The sequence below is a fragment of the Dromiciops gliroides genome, chromosome 1, assembly GCF_019393635.1.
Source record: "Dromiciops gliroides isolate mDroGli1 chromosome 1, mDroGli1.pri, whole genome shotgun sequence".
NCBI classification, from domain to species: domain Eukaryota; kingdom Metazoa; phylum Chordata; class Mammalia; order Microbiotheria; family Microbiotheriidae; genus Dromiciops; species Dromiciops gliroides.
The window spans coordinates 52,144,209-52,167,593 of NC_057861.1; the positions used below are offsets into that span (position 1 = coordinate 52,144,209).

General features: G+C 47.1%; 1 protein-coding gene across 1 annotated transcript; it reads left to right on the forward strand.

Annotated features, from left to right (window-relative positions):
* Positions 1–2,798: 2,798 nt before the first annotated feature.
* TMEM221 (transmembrane protein 221) lies at positions 2,799–22,325 on the forward strand. The gene is made up of 3 exons (XM_043979297.1): positions 2,799–3,439; positions 16,856–16,941; positions 21,488–22,325. Exons 1-3 carry the CDS (start codon positions 3,147–3,149, stop codon positions 21,973–21,975), a joined length of 867 nt encoding a protein of 288 aa, XP_043835232.1. The 5' UTR covers positions 2,799–3,146; the 3' UTR covers positions 21,976–22,325.
* Positions 22,326–23,385: the final 1,060 nt, after the last annotated feature.

Sequence of the window (23,385 nt, forward strand, 5' to 3'; positions counted from 1 at the left end):
GTAATGTTGTGAAAGAAAACACAAAGAAAGAACAATAAAGAAAGTAAAGAAAAAGTCTGCTTCGATCTGCATTCAGACTTTATTAGTTCTTTTTCTGGAGGTGTATAGCATTTCATAGGTCTTTCAGAATTGTCTTGATTTATTGTATTGCTGAGAATAGGTAAATCGTTCACAGTTGATCATCATACAATGTGTGTGTGTGTGTGTGTGTGCATGTGACCCTGGGCAAGTCCCTTAACCCCAATTGCCTCACCAAAAACAAACAAAAACCAGTGAGTAAAAGAATAGTGCTATGAATTTTTTGGCAAATATTGGACTTTTGTTTTTGTCTTTGAGGGCCTTGAAGTATAAATCCAGTAATGGGGTTGCTGGGTATGAACGTGCTTCCAAGCCAAAATACAGAACAATTGGATAACTTCATAGCTCCACCAACAATGCACCAGTAAAGCCTGACTTCCCACAGTTCCACCACATTGACTGTTCTCATTTTGGGGAATTGCTTGTTTTATGATTTTTAATCTTTTCCAGTTTGTATGATGTGAAGTGAAATATCATCTGGTTGATTTTTTTTTTTGGTGGGGGCAATGAGGGTTAAGTGACTTGTGCGGGTTCACACAGCTAGTAAGTGTCAAGTGTCTGAGGCTGGATTTGAACTCAGGTCCTCCTGAATCTAAAACCGGTGCTTTATCCACTGTGCCACCTAGCTGCCCCATACCATGTTGATTTTTTTTGGGGGGGGGCAGGGCAATGGGGGTTAAGCGGCTTGCCCAAGATCACACAGCTAGTAAGTGTCAAGTGTCTGAGGCCGGATTTGAACTCAGGTCCTCCTGAATCCAGGGCCAGTCCTTTGTCTACTGCGCCACCTAGCTGCCCCACCAAATCTAGTTGATTTTTAAAATATTCATTAATATATTTGTGTTTTATTTTTACCTCCTTCATTCTAGATAAAATCCCTTCCTGCCCTACTACCCATCAATCCATCTGTTTTAACAAAATAAAAAAGAAGAAAAAAACACATTGGGAAAACCAACACACACATCTTCCTGATTCTGATGGTTGTACGATGGTCCACAGCCAGTCTCCACTTTTTCAAGGAAAGCAGAGAGGTGTATTTCCCCATCTCTTCTCTGGGGCCAGCCTTGGACATAATTACACAGCTTTCAGTTTCTTTTTGTTGTTTTTCTCATTCACATTGTCACAGTCACTGTGTACATTGTTTCCCTGACTCAGCTTACTTCAATTTGTATCAGCTCAGATAGGTCTTCCAATACTTCTATGTAGCCATCATATCCATTATTTCTTTTAGCATAGTAATAGATTCGTGAGTCACAATTTTACTTACTAATGCTTCAGCTGATGGGCATCTAATCTGATTTTCAAAAGGAGTCTGAGCTCATCTTTCTCTAGAGTACTGGGCACTCAGGCATAAGAGAATGTTGTGGCTTCACAACTGCTATTTCCTTCTTCTGGAGAACGCTGAGGAATAAGATATGAATAAGGTATATCCAGTGGATATCTGGTAAAATACCAATGTGGCTGGTGGGGGAGAGGGGGAGGTTGTCTTGTTTTGTTTCTTACTTTTCCAGTCCCCCACCCCCTGCTTCCATACTTGACTGAAAAATCCTTGCGAACAGGAGCCCTTCTTTTTTTTTTTTCCTAGACATAGAAGAAACAGATACAGAGTGAAAGAGAGAGAGACAGAGGCAGGAATATTTACAGGCTGAGACACTGAGACAAAGGGAAAGGGACACTCCACAGCAAGTACTGATAGAGACAGTGAAGACACTGAGAGATATAGGGAGAGACACAAAGAGAGGAAAAGAAAGTGATACAGAGACTGAGGGTGAGACAGAAGAAAGGGCGGGGAGGAGGAGGAGGAGGAGGAGGAGGAGAGACACAAAGGTAGAGACAGAAATGGACTCTGAAAGAGCAGAGAGATAAACAGGGGAAGACTACCTTTCTCCGTCTCACTTTCCTCATCTGTAAATAGGGAGACTGCTACTCAGCAATTGTACTCAGCAATTGTACTCAGCTTGGCCAACAAGTCTCTTCGCATCTCTGGGCCTCAGTTTCGCCATTTATGAAATGAAGTGGTTGGATTAGAAGATAGATGGTCTCAAATATCCTTTCTCGATCTAAATCCCAGAATTTAGAAGACAGGGAGAGATAGAGGCTCTCACAGAAGCAGACCCTCAGAGAGACCAACTCAGACAGAGCCAAAGCTGACACAAAAGCGGGAGTGCACGAGGCAGGTGCGGCGGCTGCGGTGGCTGCCCACCGGCTCCGCGCCTCCCGGCCTTTGGTCCCCTCGGTCCCCACCCTGGTCCCCACCCTGGTCCCTCCCTCCCTCCCTTTACCGCCCCCTCCCCTTCAGGTGGCTCCAGCTCCGCCCCGCGGCCGCCCAGAGAGAGCGCTCCACTTGGGATCGGGAGGCGGGGGAGGATCGCAAAGTTTCGACCAAAGTTTCTTTGTCACTTTCTCTGCTCTGCCTCTCTGGTCGCCGCAGCCCTAGCGCTCTCCTCCATTCTCTCCAGACCCGGGTCCCACGGGCTTTTCCGCCGCACTCTCTCCTCTCCTTGACCCTGTCTCCCTCCTTTCCCAGCCCCGAATCCTGACCTTCCCACCCCCCCACCACCTAAACCCCCAGAAGCCCTCCCCAGCCCAGAGCCTGCCCTTGACGCCCCACTGTCCCTCGGCGCCCTCAACCCCAGAAGCCTCTCTCCGTCCCGGACCTCCCCTCCCGCAGCAGCTCCCGCCTCCCCTCCTGTCCTCCCCTAGCCCCGGCCCAGAGCCCTCTCCGTAGCGCAGTCCACCTTCCGCTCCACTTAGCCCTGGCTAGCACCCTAAGGCATCCCCACTCCTTAAACCCTCCCCCGGCCCAGAGCTTGCCCCAGCTACCCTACTTTTCCTCCGCTCCCCTCCTGGCTCAGACCTTTAAGCCACCCCCTACCTCGACCCCAACCTTAGCCCAGCATTCTCCCTCATCCTTGCGCCCTTAACTTTCCAGACCCAACGCCCCACTGCCCTCTCCCTTCCCCCTGCTCCAGGGGCGCTTGCTTTGTCACCCACCTTCACTTCCTTCTTCATCCCCTTTCCCAGTCCCCCCAATTCTGCTCCTCGGACCCGTGCCCCGCCCCGCTCCGGCCATGCCCTGGGCATCCAGCGGGCCCGCCCTATCCGTCTTGGTCCTCCTGGGAATCCTGGCGGCCGTCATGTCGCTCCTCTCGTCGCAGCTCCTCTTCCAACTCCAGGCGGGCCGCGCGGAGCTGTGGGGCCGGTCCCTAGGCATGGAGGGGGCGGCCGAGGGGGCCACCGGGGTCTTGCTGCCCTTGGCCTCGGCGCTGAGTGCGCTTTGCCTGGTGCTGAACCTCTGCGCTCTCTTCTTCTGCCTCCTGCTGTGTCATCTCAGCGCCGAGCTGGCACGGACCAGCCCAGACAGGTAGGGACCCAGGTGTCCTCAGCCGAGCTGGCTTGGAGGGTGCTGGCTGACTCCCAGCTTCCTGCGTCCCCAAGGCCAGAGCAGCCCCTCAGTACGTGGGATAGCAGAACAGGAATGAACCTTATAAGAACAGAGAATGTTATGGTATAACAGCCAATGTCAGAGCTGGGAGGGCCCTTAGAACCCAGGATGTCAGAGCTGGGAGGGCTCCTAGAACAGAGAATGGCAAAGCTGGGAGGACCCTTAGAACCCAGGATGTCAGAGCTGGGAGAGCCCTTAGAACCCAGGATGTCAGAGTTGTTGGGAGGGCTCCTAGAACAGAGAATGTCAGAACTGGGAGGGCCCTTAGAACTCAGGTCAGCTCGGAGGAACTTTTTGGGACCTTAGAAGTTATCTAATCCATCTTACAGAAAAGCAAAGTAAAGCCCAAGGGGGTTAAAGTGATTTGCCCAAAACCACATGAGTTGAGAGCAGGGCCGGGGTTTGGACCTCAGCCTTTGGACTCAATGGAAGATTGCCCAGCACCCTCACTGCCTCTCAAAGGCCAATCATCTTCCACAGCTTGAATGGCAGGATGTGCAGTTTCCTGGAAAGAGTGCTGACTCTGAAGTCCGAAAGCCTGGGTTCAGACCTCACCTCTGATTGGCTTGTCTCTGTGACTTGGGCTAAGTCACATAACTTCCCTAGACTTCAGTTTTCCCCTATGTAAAATGAGGGTTGGGCAAGGTCAGACTCTAAGGTCTCTTCCAGCTTTGGTCCTTAGGAGAAGAGAAGCACCCCAGCATAATAATGGCTCTCCCCAATATCTGACCCAAGCCAGTCTTCATCCAGATCTTTATTGACTGGAAAGCCCAGGCATGAGGGGTTGGATTTGGTGGGGGGGAGCAGTTTGAGGGGTTGGGGGTGGGGAGGAAACAAAAAAAAAGGTTGGGAATTTTTCATTTAAGGCAATAGATTCTCAAACTTTTCAGTCTCAGGACCCCATTGTACTCTTTTTCTTCTTTTCTTTTGTTTTTGTTTTTTGGTGGGGGCAATGAGGGTTAAGTGACTTGCCCAGGGTCACCCAGCTAGTAAGTGTTAAGTGTCTGGGGCCGGATTTGAACTCAGGTCCTCCTGAATCCAGGGCCAGTGTGTTATCCACTGCTCCACTTAGCTGCCCCTGCTTAATAACTCTTTTTTTTTTTTTTTTGGTGAGGCAATTGGGGTTAAGTGACTTACCCAGGGTCACACAACTAGTAAATGGCGAGTGTCTGAGGCCGGATTTGATCTCAGGTCCTCCTGACTCCAGGGCCTGTGCTCTATCCACTGTACCACCTAGCTGCCCCTGATCTTTTTTTTTTTTAATAATAACTTTTAAGAGTACAATGTGGGGGGCAGTTAGGTGGCACAGTGGATAAAGCACTGTCCCTGAATTCAGGAGGACCTGAGTTCAAATCCGGCCTCAGACACTCGCCATTTACTAGCTGTGTGACCCTGGGCAAGTCACTTAACCCTCATTGCCTTGTAAACAAACAAACAAAAAAATAAGAGTTATTAAGGATCTTCCCCAAAACTGTTGCTAATGTGGGTTATATCTATTGCTATTTATGATATAAAAATGCAAACTGATTTTTGAAATATTTATTAATTTCTTTAAAACAATAAACTCATAACACATCAACATAACATTTGATGATAAATCTATTTTCCAACACAAAACCTATTTTACATTATTTTACATATTTTCTCAAATATCTTTAATGCCTGGCTTAATAGGAGCCAGCTGGATTCTCCTATCTGCTTCCATATTCAATCTGTTGTGATATGTTGTTTTGGCTGAAGTTTATGAAGAAAACCTGGCCTCACACAGATATGGAGTTGGAAAAGAGAGGAATATTTTACTAGGCAAATAGTATCTTAATATTATTGATAATAGTTTTAATCTTGAGGATCCCTAAAAGCATCTTAGGGATTCCCGGGGTCCTTGGACCACACTTTGAGAGCTAATGATCTAGAACAACCCCCTGATGAGGAAATAAGTCCTTCCGAAGTTTAGTGACATGCTCAAGATGCTAGGATCTCAGATCTAGAACTGGAAGAGACCTCAGAGTCTATCTAGCCCAATTCCTTTCATTTTGTTTTGTTTTGTTTTTTTGTTTCGTGGGGCAATGAGGGTTAAGTGACTTGCCCAGGGTCACACAGCCAGTGTCAAGTGTCTGAGGCTGGATTTGAACTCAGGTCCTCCTGAATCCAAGGCCAGTGCTTTATCCACTGCACCACCTAGCTGCCCCCCAATCCCTTTCATTTTGTTTTAAATTATAAAGTATTTTATTATTTTCCAGTTACGTGTAAAGATAATTTTCATCATTTGTTTTTATAAGATTTCTAGTTTCAAGTTTTTCTCCCTCCCCCCCCCCTCCTTCCCCCTTCCCCAAGACAGCAAGCAATCTGGTATAGGTTATATATGTACAATCACATTAAACATATTTCTGCATTAGTCATGCTGTGTATGAAAGAAGAATCAGAGCAAAAAGGAAAAACCTCAAAAAAGAAAAACAACAGCACCAAAACCAAAAGAAATAGTATGGTTCAATCTGCGTCCATATTCCACAGTTCTTTTTTTTCTTTCTGTATTCGGAGAGCATTTTCCATCATGAGTCCTTTGGAACTATCTTGTACCATTGTATTGCTGAGAAGAATCAAGTCTATCACAGTTGATCAATACATAATGTTGATGATACTATGTACAATATTCTCCTGGTTCTGCTCATCTCACTCAGCATCAGTTCATGCAAGTCCTTCCAGGTTTCTCTGAAATCCACCTGCTCATCGTTTCTTACAGTACAATAGTATTCCATTACATTCATATACCACAACTTGTTCAGCCATTCCCCGATTGATGGGCAACCCCTCACTTTCCAATTCCTTCCCACCACAAAAAGAATAGCTATAAATATTTTTGTCTATGTGGGTCCTCTTCCCTTTTTATGATCTCTTTGGGAAAAAGACCTAATAGTGGTATTGCTGGGTCAAAGGGTATGCACGGCTTTATAATCCCTTTCATTTTTTTTTTTGACAGGGGCAATGGGGGTTAAGTGACTTGCCCAGGATCACACAACTAGTGTCAAGTGTCTGAGGCTGGATTTGAACTCAGGTCCTCCTGAATCCAGGGTCGGTGCTTTATCCACTACACCACCTAGCTGCCCTGCTCATCTGTAAAAATGAAAGGGATGGGGAAGCTAGGTGGTACAGTGGTTAAAGCACCGACCCTGGATTCAGGAGGACCTGAGTTCAAATCCAGCCTCAGACACTTGACCCTAGTTGTGTGATCCTGGGCAAGTCACTTAACCCTCATTTCTCCGAAAAACAACAACACAAAAACAACCCACAACACCTTCATTCCAAATATGATATAGGGGCACTGTGGCTAGGCAACACTTCATCTGAAAAAGATCTGAGGCTTTTAGTGGACCGTAAGGTCAGTGAGTCAACAGTGCCTTATTCAGACTGGTTTCTGGAATATTGTGTTCCATTCTTCATACCATATTTTAGGAAAGACATTGATAAGGTAGAAAAGATCTAGAGTAGGGTGACTGAGATGGCGAAGGGTCAGCTGAATATTCCATAAGATGACTGGCCAAAAGAACTAGGTTGTTTCATCTAGAGAAAAGACATAACAGTTCTCTTCAAGTTTTTGAAGACAGATTAGTCTTGTTCTGCTTTGTTCCAGAGGGCAAAAGACCAAAAAGTGGACATTAAAGAGAGGATTCCAGTTCACTATAAGGAAATACTTCCTAATAATTCCTCTTATCCAAAAAGGGAATGGGCACCCTCTTCTTAGAGGTCTTCAAATAAAGGTAGCTAAACACTTGTCAGGAGGGACTGTAGAGGGAAGATTCTTGTTCAGTTATGGGTCTACTAGGTGACCCTTGAAGGCCCTTCCAAGTCTGGGATTCTATGATTTTACAGATAGAGAAACTGAAGCACAGAGATGGGAAATGACTGGGAGAAGGTAAGAGACTGGGAAAAGTGACAGAGCCTGGACTCTGGCTAATCTGGCTTTAATTCTATTTTTTTTGTGGGACAATGAGGGTTAAGTGACTTGCCCAGGCTCACACAGTTAATAAGTATCAAGTGTCCGAGGCCGGATTTGAACTCAGGTCCTCCTGAATCCAGGGCTGGTGTTTTATTCACTGCACCACCTAGCTGCCCCTGGCTTTAATTCTAGTACTCTCCCCACCCCACTGTGCTGGTATCCCCAGAGGGTACAACATCCATGGATGGAAGTTGTAGAAAGGAAAATTTCATGGTTGTTGCTCCCTAACAACTGAATGTATTGCCCCTTAAGGTAGTGAGCTCCCATCACTGGGAGTATTCAAGCAGAAGCTGGATGATCATTTGAGTTGGGTCCTGTAAAGGGTATTCCTCTCCAGGTATAAATAGTGGATGAGATATCACCTGAGGTTCATCTCAGCTCTGAGATTCTGTTATGTCCTCATTCTGCCACTATGGTCTTGCATCAGTCAGTCAGTCAACGAGGAATTTATTAAGCACCTACTATGTGCTAAATGCTGGGAATTTTTCTTGTTGTTTGTCCTTCATTCTCATAGAGGACCATAACATGGGGGGAGGGGGTTGATGTTGGTCATGACTTGCAGTGAATTGGATTTAAGGGAAGGAGGGCTGTGCAAAGTCACCAGCCTCACTCTCTCCTCCAGAGCCATCTGGGTCCAGTGGCAAGATCTACATCAGGATGACTGGAGATGGCCCCAAATGTTTGAGGCAATTGGGGTTAAGTGACTTGTCCAGGGTCACACAGCTAGTGTCAAGTGTCTGGGGCAAGATTTGAACTCAGGTCCTCCTGACTCCTGGGCCAGTGCTCTATCCACTGTGCCTACTAGCTGCTGGTTTCTATAGTGTAGTGGTTATCACATTCGCCTCACACTCGAAAGGTCCTTGGTTCAATCCTGGACAGAAACACCATAGAAATACGGGGAATACAAAGAAAGGTGAAAACAGGGGTCTAATAGGAGTGACAAACACAAACACACATAAAATCTAAGCAGGAAAAATCAGAGGAAACCTCTGTGGGAAGACACTTTGTCAAGTCATTTCGACTTAATTCAATTCAACAAATACTAAATAAGGAGCTAGTGGACAGAGATCTGGTTTTGGAGTCAGGAAGCCCCCGATTCAAGTCTCAGCTCTAACACATACTTGCAGTGTTCTCTCAGGAACTTCGCTTAACTCTCAGGGCTCTGGGAAACCCCCTAAGACCACAAGTTGAAGAAAAAGCACTGACCTGCCTTGGGAGGAGGGAGTTTCCTCATCTAAAAGTTCCCTAAACTAATGAAATTGCATATGCGTGAGGCATTGGGTTCCTTGATTCTCTGGGCCTCAGTTTTCATTTCTGTAAAGTGAAATCACCTCTAAGAGCCCTTGAGCTTTGACATCCCACCTTTGTGTGTCCTAAGGGTCTGTAATACACACCACAGCTCACATCATCTTTCGATCTGTGATAGGCTTCTCTGTGGTTCTTCTGTCTTTCTCCTCCCTGCCTATGGAGATCAGCTCAGGAAGAAACGTGAAAAGAGGGAAAAGGGAATAGGGAGGGAAGAGAAGGAAGCAAAGAGGATTTTCTGGTCTAAAACCCCCAGGTTCAGGGGCAGCTAGATTGTGTAGTGGATAGAGCACCGGCCCTGGATTCGGGAGGACCTGAGTTCAAATTCAGCTTCAGACACATAACACTTACTGGCTGTGTGACCCTGGGCAAGTCACTTAACCCCAATTGCCTCACCTCCCCAAATTTTTTTTAAAAAACCTGAGTTCTAGGGGCAGCTAGGTGGCGCAGTGGATAGAGCACCAGCCCTGGATTCAGGAGGACCTGAGTTCAAATCCGGACTCAGACACTTAACACTTAACTAGCTGTGTGACCCTGGGCAAGTCACTTAGCCCCAATTGCCTCACCAAAAAAAAACAACAACAACAACAACAAAAAAAAACCTGGGTTCTAGGTGTTCCATCCTTGTGCCAAACCTTCCCCCTTCTACCCTGGAATCAATCCTATTCAATCAATCTGCCATCTTTCTCCCACCCTCATCTTTTAGTGGATACTATTACATTTGGTGCCCAGAAAGCATAGGCTCAAATCCCTAAACCTAGGGCAGGCTTTGGAGGAGAAAGTTTTGGGACTCAGAGATGGACAGAATGTCTGAGCAGGAAGAGATGACAGAAGGTGCCCCCTCTTTAACTTCCCTGAGAAGTCATAACACAGCCTCTGCTTGGGGGCTTCCAGGGATGACCAGGGCATGTTCCCTCACTCTCTCCCAATGAGGGCAGCCCATTCAGCTGTGGAATAGCTCTTATTGTGAGGGGGTTTTCATTCAATCTAAATTTGCCCCTGTTTGACTTCCCTCCATCATTCCTCTGCACCCTCCCAATCTGGGGCCAAGTAGAACGAATCATTGTCGTTGTTCTAAACACTCTACAGACTCTTGAAGGCAGAGATCTTACTTCCTCCTTTGGGAGCCCTCCCTGGATCTTACTGAGATCTTCAGCTTTCAGGCAGGCTGACTGGAAGGGAGGGAGGGAGACATCTGGGAAGGTAGACATACCAAGGCCTCTTATTTATATGGGTCACCTTGCCCATGGAGTTAATGGCCTGGTGAAATCATTAACCCCAGGCTGGGAGGCCAGTGAAGGCAAGGGCAGAAGTGCTGCTGCCAGCAGGGGCTCATGGGAGGTCTGTTTCAGAGGGGCCAGGCTTCGGCCTGCTTGGCTCAGTGTGAAGTAGGGAGCTGACACTCATTCCCAGGAGTTGGATGGGGCCACACTCTTGGAAACATAGACAGGATCCCCAAACTGGGGGTGCATCATAGCTTTAGAACTGCATGGGATTTTAAAGACCATTTTGTCCAACCTCCATCATTTTTTTATTTAAAATTATTTTTTCCACTTAATAAAATCCATTTTCTCACACATACCCCCAAAGTGAAAAGAAAAAAAAAAGTTCTTGTAACACAAATATGTACAGGTAAGCAAAACAAGCCCCAAATTGGCCACATTCAAAAAAATCTCCATCTCATTCTGCACCCTGAGTCTGTCACTTCTCTGTTAGGAGGTGAGCTGCATGTTTCATCATCTGTCCTCTGCAACCATGGGTGGTCATTGCTTTGCTCAGAGCCCCCTTTTTTTTTTTTGCAGGGCAATGAGGGTTAAGTGACTTTCCCAAGGTCACACAGCTAGTAATTGTCAAGTATCTGAGGCTGGATTTTAACTCAGGTCCTCTTGAATCCAGGGCTGGTGCTTTATCCGCTGTGCCACCTAGCTGCCCCTAGAGCCCCTTATTTTATGTATGAGGAAACTAGAAACAACATTGTGCAGTAGGTGTGATGGTTATCCCCATTTTATAGGTAAGGAAACTGAGGCCAAGGAGAGGTTAAGTGACTGATCCAGGGTCACACAGGTACTTAGTATCAAAGGTGGGGGGATTTGAACCCAAGACTTCCTGGCACCAAATCTTAATAATCTGCTACACCATGAGGGTTTTAGAGACTTGTCAGATGGATTGATTCCAGGATGGGGCAAGTATAACCTTCTTATAATAATCATAAAGAGAGTCAGGGTGGTATAGTGGATTGGCAGTGGGCTTCAGAATAAGGAAGACATATTCAATTCTTGCCTCAGAAATACTGGCTCTGTGACTCTAGGGAAGATACTTTCACTCTCACAGTCCTCAGACAACTCTCTAGTCCCATAGAAGTGGCAGAGCAGGTTCTATAGACATTGGGGGCATTTCCTTATTGGGAGTTACCTGTAACAGGTATGACTCCCGCCCCCCTCCCAAAAAAAATACTAATTACTAATAGAAATTTAAAGTACACAAAGTTACCTGACATTCTGGGTTCTAAGGGCCCTCCCAGCTCTGACATTCTATGTTCTAAGATACATCTCAACACTGACATTCTGTGTTCTAAGGCCCCTCCCAGGTCTGATCTCCTGTGTTCTGTAAATTCTGACTTTTCACCTGGTGGGACCTGTCTGTCCGGTTAGTAACATGCAATCTCCCTGGACGAGACTCCTTTAATTTTGCAGCTGCAGCTGGCCACCCACTTCAAGAGAGGAATAGGCTATTGGTGGCCAAGTCAGGATGAGAATTCAGGGGGATCTGAGTCTGGCCTAACCCCATTCTGGTCAAAGCCAGTTCTGGGAGGCTCAGCTCCACCAGCAGTCCTGTGGGAAGGTCTTTAAAAGAAAGTCTAGGAAAATAAAATACCTCATACATTAAAAAAAAAAAAAAAGAAAGAAAGTCTAGGAAAGGGTTACTGGGGCTTGTAGTGCTCTGGACCCTGCTCTGCCCTCCTCAGGGAGTGTCCCCCTGCCTCTCCCCTCCCTTGCCTGACCTGCTAGGGGACAGAAGGTGGCTTTGTCTCCATCAGAAGGTGGCTTTGTCCCCATCTAGCCTGTCGGCCTGGATTACTCATTTGGGCCTTCCACGGCCTGAGTCTTTATCCCTGCTGACACAGTGAGATGCCTTCCTTCCTCTGCCCCTGGGCATGATGACACTTCTCCCTTCCTCTCCTGTTCCTACAATGGGCCTAGCACCAGGAAGACTCCTGCCACACACACCCCTCCAGCTGCTTCCAAGCTGTCCCTTTACTTCCATTGCTCAGTAAATTCTCTTAATCCCTGTCAACAACCCAATCAAAATGCTGGTAGCTGTCATCAGCTCACTCCCAGGGCAATGCCCTTCTATCCTCAATGAATTCTGCACTTGGACCTCCTCACCTCCTTCCCTCACACTAGGGGACTTCACCATACATATTGTGGCCTCGGGGCAGCTAGGTGATGCAGTAGATAAAGCACCAGCCCTGGATTCAGGAGGACCTGAGTTCAAATCCAGCCTCAGACACTTGACACAAACCAGCTGGGTGACCTTGGGCAAGTCACTTAACCCTCAATGCCCCGCCCCCCCAAAGGAAATATTGCCCCACCAAAAAACAAAACAAAACATATTGTGGCCTCCTCAAACACCCTGACCTCCTAGTTCCCCAACTTACTCGTTTCCCATAACCTCCCCACCGCTTCAGCTACCTTGATCTCCCCATCACACACAAAAGCACCCACTTCTAGCTTTTTGATCTCTGAAATGTCTTTCTTTAATCTATCACCAGGTATTGTGATTCCATCTCCCCCTCTGCCTTACAACCCTGGTGTTTATCCTCACCCAACTGGACTCTTACTTGCACAAAGCCATCCTTTTACATCTCCCTAATTGATTTCCCATCCTGTTACCGATGTGGCTCTTCTAAACCTTCTGTGGTTCCCTTTCACTCCACCTCCTCAGCTAAAGACCTTACCTCATATTTCATTGAAAATATTGAGGCGGGGGCAGCTAGGTGGTGTAGTGGATAAAGCACCAGCCCTGGATTCAGGAGGACCTGAGTTCAAATCCAGCCTCAGACACTTGACACTTACTAGCTGTATGACCCTGGGCAAGTCACTTAACCCTCAATGCCCCGCCCCGCCCAAGGAAATATTGAGGCCATTTGTCAAAAGCTCCCCTTCCACCCCTCCTTCCCCCATTATCTCCTCCTTTGTCCCGTATCTACGTGGAAAAAATGGCCCTTCTCCTTGCCAAAGCGACCCCCTCTACTTGCCTAGGTGATTCCAGTCCTGGAATCCTGCCTTTGGCAGATTGCCCCCTCCATCATCCCTGCTCTCACTTCTATCTCTTCCTCTCTGCTGGCTGCCTCCCTGTTTTCGTCATGTCTCCTTTTCTTCAAAAATCTCTCATTTTCTCTATTCATCTCCACTAACTCCCATGATATTCAATTATCATCTCAGTGTTGATGATTCTGAAATCTACTTACTCACCCCTAACCTCCGCTGATCTCCAATCTTCTGTCTCCAGCTGCCCCATCTCTTCTCTGACACTGCCATCATTCCCATTCAGGGCCTCATCATCTGGTGCCTAGAAAATTGAAATAGCCAATAGTTGGTCTGCCTGACTCAAGTCACTTTGAGCTCTGTGGAAGTGTCTTCTTCTCAGGTCTCAGTCACCCCCACTATACAGTAAACTGCAGTGGCTCCCTATCACCTCCGGAATGAAATAGAAAACTTTTTGTTTGGAGTTCAAATCCCTTCATAAACTGCCCCTCACACCACCCCTCCTCATGACCTTCTTCTCACACCTACACTCCCCCTCCCTTCCAAGTACTCTGAGATCTAGGGAGACTGACTTCCTTGTTGCTCCACAAAAGAGACCCTCCAACTCCCAAATCCAGGCATTTCCTCCCACTGCCCCGCCCCCCCCCCCCCCCCATGCCTGGAATGCTCTCTCTCCTTGGTTCTGCTTGCTGACCTCCAGGGCTTTCTATGAGTTCCAGTTAAAATCACATCTTCTGGGGGCAGCTAGGTGGCGCAGTGGATAAAGCACCGGCCCTGGATTCAGGAGTACCTGAGTTCAAATCCGGCCTCAGACACTTACTAGCTGTGTGACCCTGGGCAAGTCACTTAACCCTCATTGCCCTACTAAAATTAAAAAAAAAAAATTTTTTTTAAATCACATTTTCTACAGGAAGCTTTTGCCAACCCCCTTCAACAAAAGTGCTTTCCCTCTGTCAATTTCCCATTGATCCTGTTTCTACACTGTCATCTCCCCCTTTAGATTGTAAACTCCTTGAGGGCAGGGACTCTCTTTTGTCTCTTTTGGAATATTCCCAGCCCTTAACATAGTGCCTCAATGTTTATTGACTGACTGAAGCCTATCTCTGTTCCACTCTACAACTCACTGCATGACCTTGGGCAAGTCCTATCTCCTATAGGAGCTTTTGCTTCTTTTTCTTCCTTTTTTTGTGGACTGGACCTGTGATTTCACTGGTATATCCCCTTGAGGAAACTTCCTCCACCAACACTGATAACACCTGGTCTGTAATAGTTTTATAGAGTTGCCTGGGGTTACTGAGGGGCCAAGTGACTTGTCCAAAGTCACACAGCCTCTGTAAGTCAGGGTCAGGGGTTGAATCCTGGCCTTTCTGACTCTGAGGACAGATCTCTAGGCAACTAAGTAGTGCCCTGGGTATGAGTGCTGAACTTTATGTAAAGAACATGAGTTCGAATCCTGCCCCAGCGGCTTACTAGCTATATGACCTTGTGCAAGTCATTCATCTGCTTACGAGTCATTCAACTACTCTGAGTCTCAGTTTTCTCATCTGAACAATGGGTTGTTGTATCAAATGAAATGACAAGGACAGGGCTTTTCAAACCTTAAATCCCTATATAAATGTTGTTTAGTCATTTTCAGTCATTTCTGACCCTTTGTGACTTCATTTGGGCTTTTCTTGTCAAATATACTAGAGTGATTTCCCATTTCCTTTTCCAGCTCATTTTTCAGATGAGGAAACTGAGGCAAACAGGGTGAAGTGACTTGCCTAGGGTCACAGCTAGTAAGTGTCTGAGATCACATTTGAACTCAGGTCTTCCTGAGTCCAGGTCTGGTGCTCTATCTACTGTGTCGGGGTAGCTAGGTGGAGCAGTGGTTAAAGCGCTGGCCCTGGATTCAGGAGTACCTGAGTTCAAATCTAGCCTCAGACACTTGACATTTACTAGCTGTGTGACCCTTGGCAAGTCACTTAACCCCTATTGCCCCACAAAAAAAAAAGAATATCTACTGTGCTGCCTAGCTGCCACTATACAAATAGCTAACATTTATAAATAACCTACTATGTGCCAGGCAATGTGCTAAATGTTTTACAGATATTATTTCACTTTATCCTCACAACAACCCTGAGAGGTTGGTCCCATTATTGTCCCCATTTCACAGATAAGGAAACTGAGGTAAACAGGGTTAAGTGATTTGCCCAGGGTCACAAAACTAGTCAGCTTCTGAATCCAGGTTTGAACTCAGGTCTTTCTGATTCCAAAACTGGTGTTCATTCCATTGTTCCACCTAGCTGTCCATCATCATCATGTATGTCTAGTATGCTGTGGTTGCTTCTCCTGGGCCTCAGTTTCTTTGCCTATAAAATGGGACTATATGCTGTTAGAGGTCTCTTCTAGCTCATATCTTTGCTATTCTATGACTAGAGCTAGTGGCCAGAATGAGGGATATGATGAAGTAGGAGAAGTTGGTTCAAGTTGCAAAGAGGTAAATGGAGGCTTGAGGTATATAAGAAAAGACAATTATCATCTGCCAACTGGATGGGACCTCAGAGACCCTCTAGTTCAATCCCCTCATATCACGAAGGAGGAAACTGAGGCAAACAGGGTTAAGTGACTTGTCCAAGGTCACACAGTGAGTGAAATAGCAAACATTCGGGGCAGCTAGGTGGCACAGTGGATAAAGCACCAGCCCTGGATTCAGGAGTACCCGAGTTCAAATCCAACCTCAGACATTTGACACTTACTAGCTGTGTGACCCTGGGCAAGTCACTTAAGCCTCATTGACGTGCTGAAAGAAAGAAAGGAAGGAAGGAAGGAAGAGCAAACATTCACAGAGAACTTAAGACTTTTAAAATACTTTACACATATTATCTCACTTGATCCTCACAACAACCCTGGGAGGTAGGTTCTATTTTTATGTCCACTGTATGGATGAGAAAACTAAGAATCAGAGAAATCTAGGGACTTGCCCAGGTTCTAAGGCAAGATTTGAATTCGAGTCTTCCTGACCCCAAGCCCAATACTACCTACTGCCCCACCTAGCAGCCCCTAGGTGAGTGAGTACCAAAAGTAGGACACCAACCCAGGTCTGCCCCAAGCATCAGTATGATCTGCCCCACCTTGCTCCCAAACAGCCTCCTGCCTCATTGAAGATGTCCAGAGGGAGTGGCTTCCTCTTCCCTGGAGGGCTACAAGCACACTGGGCGACCACTCAGCTATGCCCTAGTGGGGATTCCTTTCATGTGTGGGTCATAGAAGATGGCCTCTGAGGCATTCTCCGACTCTAAATTCTGTGTCTGATAATCCTCGGTATGCGTTCCATCTAGTTCTGGATGCTACGTTCTGGGAAGGAGATTGGCAACCTGGAATGACAGTCACCATATTTGAGAAATCACCATGCCACATCCTGCTTGGCCCTAGCGGGCAAAGCCAGGGTTGGCAGAGAGGCTGATTTCACAGGATGAAAGGATCCTAGGCCTTGAGATGGAAGAGATTGGAGAGGCCGTCTTGTCTAATGCTGTCATTTTACAAATAACAAAACAGTGAGGCAGGTTAAGTTACTTGCTCAAGGTCACGCCAGAGGTGAGATTTGAACCCAGAGCACATGGAAGACTTTCTAACAACAGCTAGCTATGGTAGTATTAATAGACTGCCTTAAGTGGTAGTGAGCTCTCTGTTCATGCAGAGCCTTAATCAGGCCTTTGGACACCAAATCTATCCATCTCGCCCCTTTGCCACACTGCCTTCCTTACTGAAAACCCTCTTTGTTTGCAGGGCTGACTGGTTCCTGCTGGACAGCCGTTGCCTCCGCCACATCTCCATCGGCTTCTTCTGCTGTGGCGTCTCTGTGTACTTAGCAGGTGGGTGCCCGACTCTTTTCCCAATACTGTTCATTTAAGTGAACACTTAGTGGGGGGGGGGGTGACCCCTGACTCACCCCCTCCCCTTCTCTCTGTCTTCCTCCCTCCTCCCCGGAGCAAGTTATCCAACCTCTGTGCTGTTTTGTAAGGTAGAGGAGAAAGGCCCGGGCTGGGAGGCGAGCCATCTGCTCTTGCATGTGTGGCCAATTGGCTGTGTGACCCTCAGAGAGCCTGTCTAAGACTCAGTCATTCCTTCTGCCACACCAGGAGGTTCTAAGGTTCCTCCCAGGCCCAATATGCTATAACCACTTACAATGAGGAAATGCTTGAAGTAAACCTTTCCCTACAGCAACCCTGTGTGGTCAGTAGGACAATGCTACTTCCCCCATTTTATAGGTGAAGAAACTGAGGCCAAGAGATTGAGTCACACAGCTAGGAAGGATCACCGAGTATATGAATCTGTGTCTCCTGACTTCAAGGCCACTGCTGTTTCCTATATACACTACAATGATTATTTTTTATAGCTTCTCCCCAGCTCTGACATCATGTGTTCTAGGGGCCCTCCCAGCTCTACCATTCTATGTTCTAAGGGTCCTCCCAGCTTTGACATCCTGGGTTCTTTTTTTTTTAAGTGAGGCAATTGGGGTTAAGTGACTTGCCCAGGGTCACACAGCTAGTAAGTGTTAAGTGTCTGAGGCCAGATTTGAACTCAGGTACTCCTGACTCCAGGGACATCCTGGGTTCTAAGGGCCCTCCAAGCTCTGACATCCTGTGTTCTAAGGAGAAAGAAGTCAGTCAATAAGTATTTCCTAAATGCCTACATAAGGGCTTGAGGTGGGGAAGATGATGAGAGAAGAAAGAGAGAGAGAGAGAGAGAGAGAGAGAGAGAGAGAGAGAGAGAGAAATCTGGAGTCAGGAAGCTTTTCCATGTCCCTAGACACAGACTTAGGTTCCAGGCTTGGGAAGAGACAGTGAGTTCAAACCTTTAGCCTATAAAAACACCTGGACCTTCATCACACACACACATACACACACACACTTTCAGTAATAACAAACCAAAGCTCATATTTCTCTTACTGTTTACCATCTTTTTCTTCATTGGATCCTCACAAGTGCCTTGAGAGGGAGGCTGACATTTTATGGAAGAGAAGTTCCTCTTAGTTTCTTTCTAGATATTTTCTCTCTCACCCTTAAGAAACTGAGGCTCATGGGGGCGGCTAGGTGGCGCAGTGGATAAAGCACCGGCCCTGGATTCAGGAGTACCTGAGTTCAAATCCGACCTCAGACACTTGACACTTACTAGTTGTGTGACCCTGTGCAAGTCACTTAACCCCCATTGCCCTGAAAAAAAAATAGAGAAGGTAGGGGAAAGATAACAAGTACACTTTTGGACATACTGAGTTTTAACTGTCTACTCAGTTGGAGATGTCTGAAAGGCAGTTTGGAGATGAGAGATTGGAAGTCAGAAGAGAGGTTGGGCAGGACAGGTAGAGTTGAGAAACAGCAGCTTGGAGCTGGTAATTAAATCCATGGGAGCTGATGAGATCACCAGATGAAGTGGTATAGAGGAAGGGGTGAAACAGGACAACAGTTAGCAGGAATGGCAGGGTCAAGTGAAGGTTTTCTGAGAATGGGGGAGAGACATGGGCATGTTTGTAGGCAGTAGGAAACAAGTCAGTAGACAGCGAGAGATTGAAAAGAAGAGAAAGTGGGGATGACAGAGAAGGCAATGTGCTGGAGGAAATGGCATGGAATGGGATCACTTGGGCAGGTGGAGGAGTTACCCTTAGTAAGAAGCAAGGCCACCCCATCACATGAGACAGGGTGAAGGAGGTTGTTGTTGTTGTTGTTTGTCCCTCATTCTCAAAGAGATCCATGACATCATGAGGTGACTTGCAGTGAATTGGATTGAAATGAGGGAGGGCTGTGCAAGGTCACCAACTTTACTCTCTCTTCCAGAGCCATCTGGGTCCACTGGAAATGGCAACTGGGGTTAAGTGACTTGCCCATGGTCACACAGCTAGTAAGTGTCTGAGTTGAGATTTGAACTCAGGTCCTCTTGACTCCAAGGCCAGTGCTCTATCCACTGTATGACCTAGGATCAGAAGATACCTAAATGATGAGATGAGGAAGAGGGGAGAAGAGGGAGCTTGGGTGAATGGCCTCATTTTTTTCTTTAAAACATGAGGCAAGGTTCTCAGCTAAAAAGATACAGGAGGGGACAGCTAGATGGCACAGTGGATAGAGCACCGGCCCTGGAGTCAGGAGTACCTGAGTTCAAATCCGGCCTCAGACACTTAACACTTACTAGCTGTGTGACCCTAGGCAAGTCACTTAACCCCAATTGCCTCACTAAAAAAAAAAAAAAAAAGATACAGGAGACGGGGAGACATGGGAGCTCTGAGGAGAGATGACAAGGTTTGAAAGAGCTGCTGTGGACAGTGGGAGAGAGTGACCTGATGAGGGAAGTATAAAAGGATAGCCTGTTGGCAGTGAGGACCCAGTTATGGTGAGTTACATAAACTAGTAGTGGACCCAATTAGAATGTATGTGTGTAGGTGAGGATTGGTGGGAGTAATCTGGGGCTGAGACTTGGATGGGCCTAATCAAGTAATATGATAAGGGGTTAGGGATTCAGAGAGGAGGACAGTATAGAGCTGAATTGTTTGAACAAGGGGTCAAAATGGGGAGGAGAGGAGAGAGTGGCTAAAGAAGGGATGGCCTGGGAGAGAATCGAGGGTCAAGGGATTGGGAAGCATGGTGTCTGGAGAGTAGGGCTTTCTAAGAGAAGGCAGGGGAAGAGGTGATCAGCTTGTGATGTGAGGTTTTCTCACCTGGGGAGGCATACAACGAGGCAGCATTTGGAAATGATAGACTCCTTGTACACCCTTGGTAGTATCTCTATAGTATTTTACAATTTACCGAGTATTTTACCTATGTTATCTCACCTTGGGCAAGTTCTGTCCCATCTCTGAGCCCCAATTCCCTCATCTGCAAAATGGGGATAATTCAGTACTTGTACTGTTTACCTCACAGGGGTGTTACAAGGCCCTTACAAAGGAGGCAGTGTGGGACAGCAGAAATGGTTCTGTGTTTGGAGTCCCAGGTCTGGGTTCTAATGCTGGCTCTCACTCACTATCCGGGTGACGTTAATCAAATCATTCTCTCTGGACCTCATTTTCCCCATGTGTGATATGAAGGGTTGGCCCCTTCTCACTCTCAGTCTATGACTCCATACAAAGAAGAAATGGTCAGAATAAAAATTGATGTTTTTATAGCATTTTAAAATTCTCAAAAAAAATATGATCTCGTTGGATTCCCATGGGTATCCTGGGAGAGAGGCACAACAGGTATAGTTATTTTCATTTTACAGGCTAGGAAACTGAGGCTCAGAAAGGTATATTGATATGGCCATGGTGTCACAACTAGAAAGTACCAGAGGTGGAGCTGAGGAATTTCTTGACTCCTGGTCTGACTCGGAAACTGAGGCCCCAGAGAAGGGTCTCCTCTAAGGTCACCCAGATCACGATGGTTGGCACCAGAAGTCCCAACTTAGATTCCTAGTCAAACAGAACCTCAGAGGAATATCTAATCCAACCTTCCCACTTTACCGATGAGGAAACAGCTCAGACAAGTATAGTCACTTACCCAAGGTCAGGTATGTCATAAGCACCACATCGTTGAGATTCAAATCCAGAGTCCCTGACTCCGGGGCTCTTGCCCCTTTGTCATCCTGTCATGAATGTACATCAGCAATGATCTTCTTCTTCTCAAGATAGCCCTGGGACAAGTCACCATACTACCAGGATGCCTTGATCTTTAATGGTCAATGTTTAATGCAGAAGAGAATAAAATACCTGCTTTTTGTGCTTGGGTAAAAGTATTGGGATATAGGCTCACTTTCTGTGGGCTCGGCGACAGCATACACAACAGCAGGGAGGCCATGCACCTCATCCTGTTAAATATAACAATTTAGGGGCAGCTAGGTGGCGCAGTGGATAAAGCACCAGCCCTGGATTCAGGAGGACCTGAGTTCAAATCCAGCCTCAGACCCTTGACACTTTACTAGTTGTGTGACCCTGGGCAAGTCACTTAACCCCCATTGCCCCACAAATAAATAAATAAATAGATGAATGAATGAATAAATGAATGAATGAATAAATAAATATAACAATTTGAAAAATCACAAAAATACCAACAATAACAATAACTAGCATTTATATAGTACATTAAGGTTTGTAAAATGCTTTATAAATAGTTGTCTCGTTCAATCCTTGCAACAATGCTGGGAGGGAGGTGCTTGTATTTCCCCATTTTACAGTGGGGGAAACTGAGGCAGAGAGTAAGTGACTTGCAAAGAGCCACACAGGCCCAGCATTTTATACATTGTGCTACCTAGATACATCTGTCAAATTAGAGGTTTGGACCACAGGGCCTTTGAGGCCCCTTCCAGCTCTAATCTTTGGGCCACTTACTACTACTACTACCACTGCTGCTACTACTACCGGAAGTAACACGTGCACTCCTTCCTCCTCCTTCCTTCTAGCTCTGTCTATCTACATGCTGCTGCTGTTTGAAATGGAAACGGGGATTGTCGGTGCTTGCATCCTGTCCTCGGGTGTAGTGGTCCTGTTAATCACCCTCACGCACATACTGCTCAGGGCCTCAAAGGCCTCCCACCGGCGTCTGCCTGAGCCAGCCCACACACTCTATGAGAACAACAGCACCCGCCCGACTAGGGACCTCTACAAGCAGGCCCCAAGTGGCAGGCCCAGACCTGACATCCATCGGGAGTTCTCCTACCCTCCTTTCCTGGAGGCTCGACCTCACCTGGCCTCATCTTCACTGCCCACGGGGAATCCTGGGCCCTCTGAGGAGGGTGACCGCGTGGCACCCAGGATGCACCGGACGCTGTCGGCAGAGTCGGGGTTGCTGGGGGCCCGGGCCAGACCCTGGAATGGGGTGGCTCAGGAGATGAGGGGCGTGCTGAGTCGAAAAACTGGCAGCTCTGGAAAAGACTCTACCCTGGTGTGAACACTCCACTGGGAGCCCTCGGTGTAAACCAGTCCAGGGCTTCGGATTGTGGACTGAGGTTACCAGCCAGGTGTCCCAGAGATCTCATAGAATCATAGGATTTAGAACCGGGAGGGACTATCTTGTCCAATTTCATTTCTTTAGCTGGGGAAACCAAGGCCCAGAAAGGTTAAGGGGGTTCACCCAAGGCCACATAGCTAGTGCATAGCAAAGCTTTGATGCATACCCAGGTCTTCTGACTCCAGACCTTCTAAAGAGCATTCTACTACAGCATGCTGAGGCTGAAACTGAAGCCATCAGGTAGAGTCTAAGGGTCTTAGTGGACTGCCAGGTCAACATGAATGCATAGAACCAGAAAAATAGCTCTTAGACTACATTAAAAAAAAAAAAGACAGTATCCCAAAGGAGGGAATCGATTGTCTCATTGTTCTCTGCCCTGCTCATACCCCATCTGGGGAATTGGGAATGCTTCTCTGGTATGACAATTTGATAAAAACAGGGAAAGATGAAGAGGATGAGGGGAAGGCTAGAGAGGAAGCCATGTGATGAACTTTTTTTTGTGGGGCAACAGGGGTTAAGTGACTCGCCCAGGGTCACACAGCTAGTAAGTGTCAAATGTCTGAGGCTGGATTTGAACTCAGGTCTTCCTGAATCCAGGGCTGGTGCTTTATCCACTGCGCCACCTAGCTACCCTCAATGTGATGAACTTTTGAAGGATGTTTCACCAGGAGGCCAGAAGGTCCAGGGGAAACCTGGTAGCTATCTTTGAGTCTTCAAAATTCTTCGTGGCCCCAGAGAGCAAAAGTAGGATCAGTGGAAGAAGTGGCAGAAAAGCAGACTTTGGGTCCATCCCCGGTTGTCCTTTCCTCCCACACAGAGCTGTCCCCAAGAGCAATGGGCAACTTCAGGAGTGATTCCCCCATCAGGTGGAGCCTGCATAATCACCCTTTGCAGAAAGGAAATTTCTACTCAGGCCTAGGTTTGAACAGATGCCCTCTGAGGTCCCCTCCCTCAACAGGCAAAGGAACGGTTGATGAGGTCTTAACCAGAGATTTCTCGCCCAGAGGCCCGGCCTTGGTTCCCTGTTTTTACCAGCATCAGGAGATTCTTGTTTCATTGATTAAAAGCCAGAGAAAAGTAATCACCCCATTTTAAAAAAATGGCTGGCAGAAAGAAGGTAGGGTAGCGGCTGGCAGGCCCTGTGCCCCAAGATCCCACATCAGAACTCAGGCCTCATGGATCAGAGTGGGGTGGGGTGAGGAACACAGATGAGGGACGGGGTAAAGGAGGGCAAATTCCGAGCTTCACTTTGCCCCTGTGCTGACCTGCGCATGCCAAGAATAGTCTCCCAGAACTTACACTGACCCTTGGCACAAGGAAAGTGCCTGATGGTAACCGTCTCTATGTGCT

Coding starts and splice junctions, on each gene's coding strand:
- TMEM221 (XM_043979297.1), top strand. CDS start 3,147: ATGCCCTGGGCATCCAGCGGGCCCGCCCTATCCGTCTTGGTCCTCCTG. Junction 3,440..16,855: donor GCACGGACCAGCCCAGACAG/GTAGGGACCCAG, acceptor CTTTGTTTGCAG/GGCTGACTGGTTCCTGCTGG. Junction 16,942..21,487: donor CGTCTCTGTGTACTTAGCAG/GTGGGTGCCCGA, acceptor CCTTCCTTCTAG/CTCTGTCTATCTACATGCTG.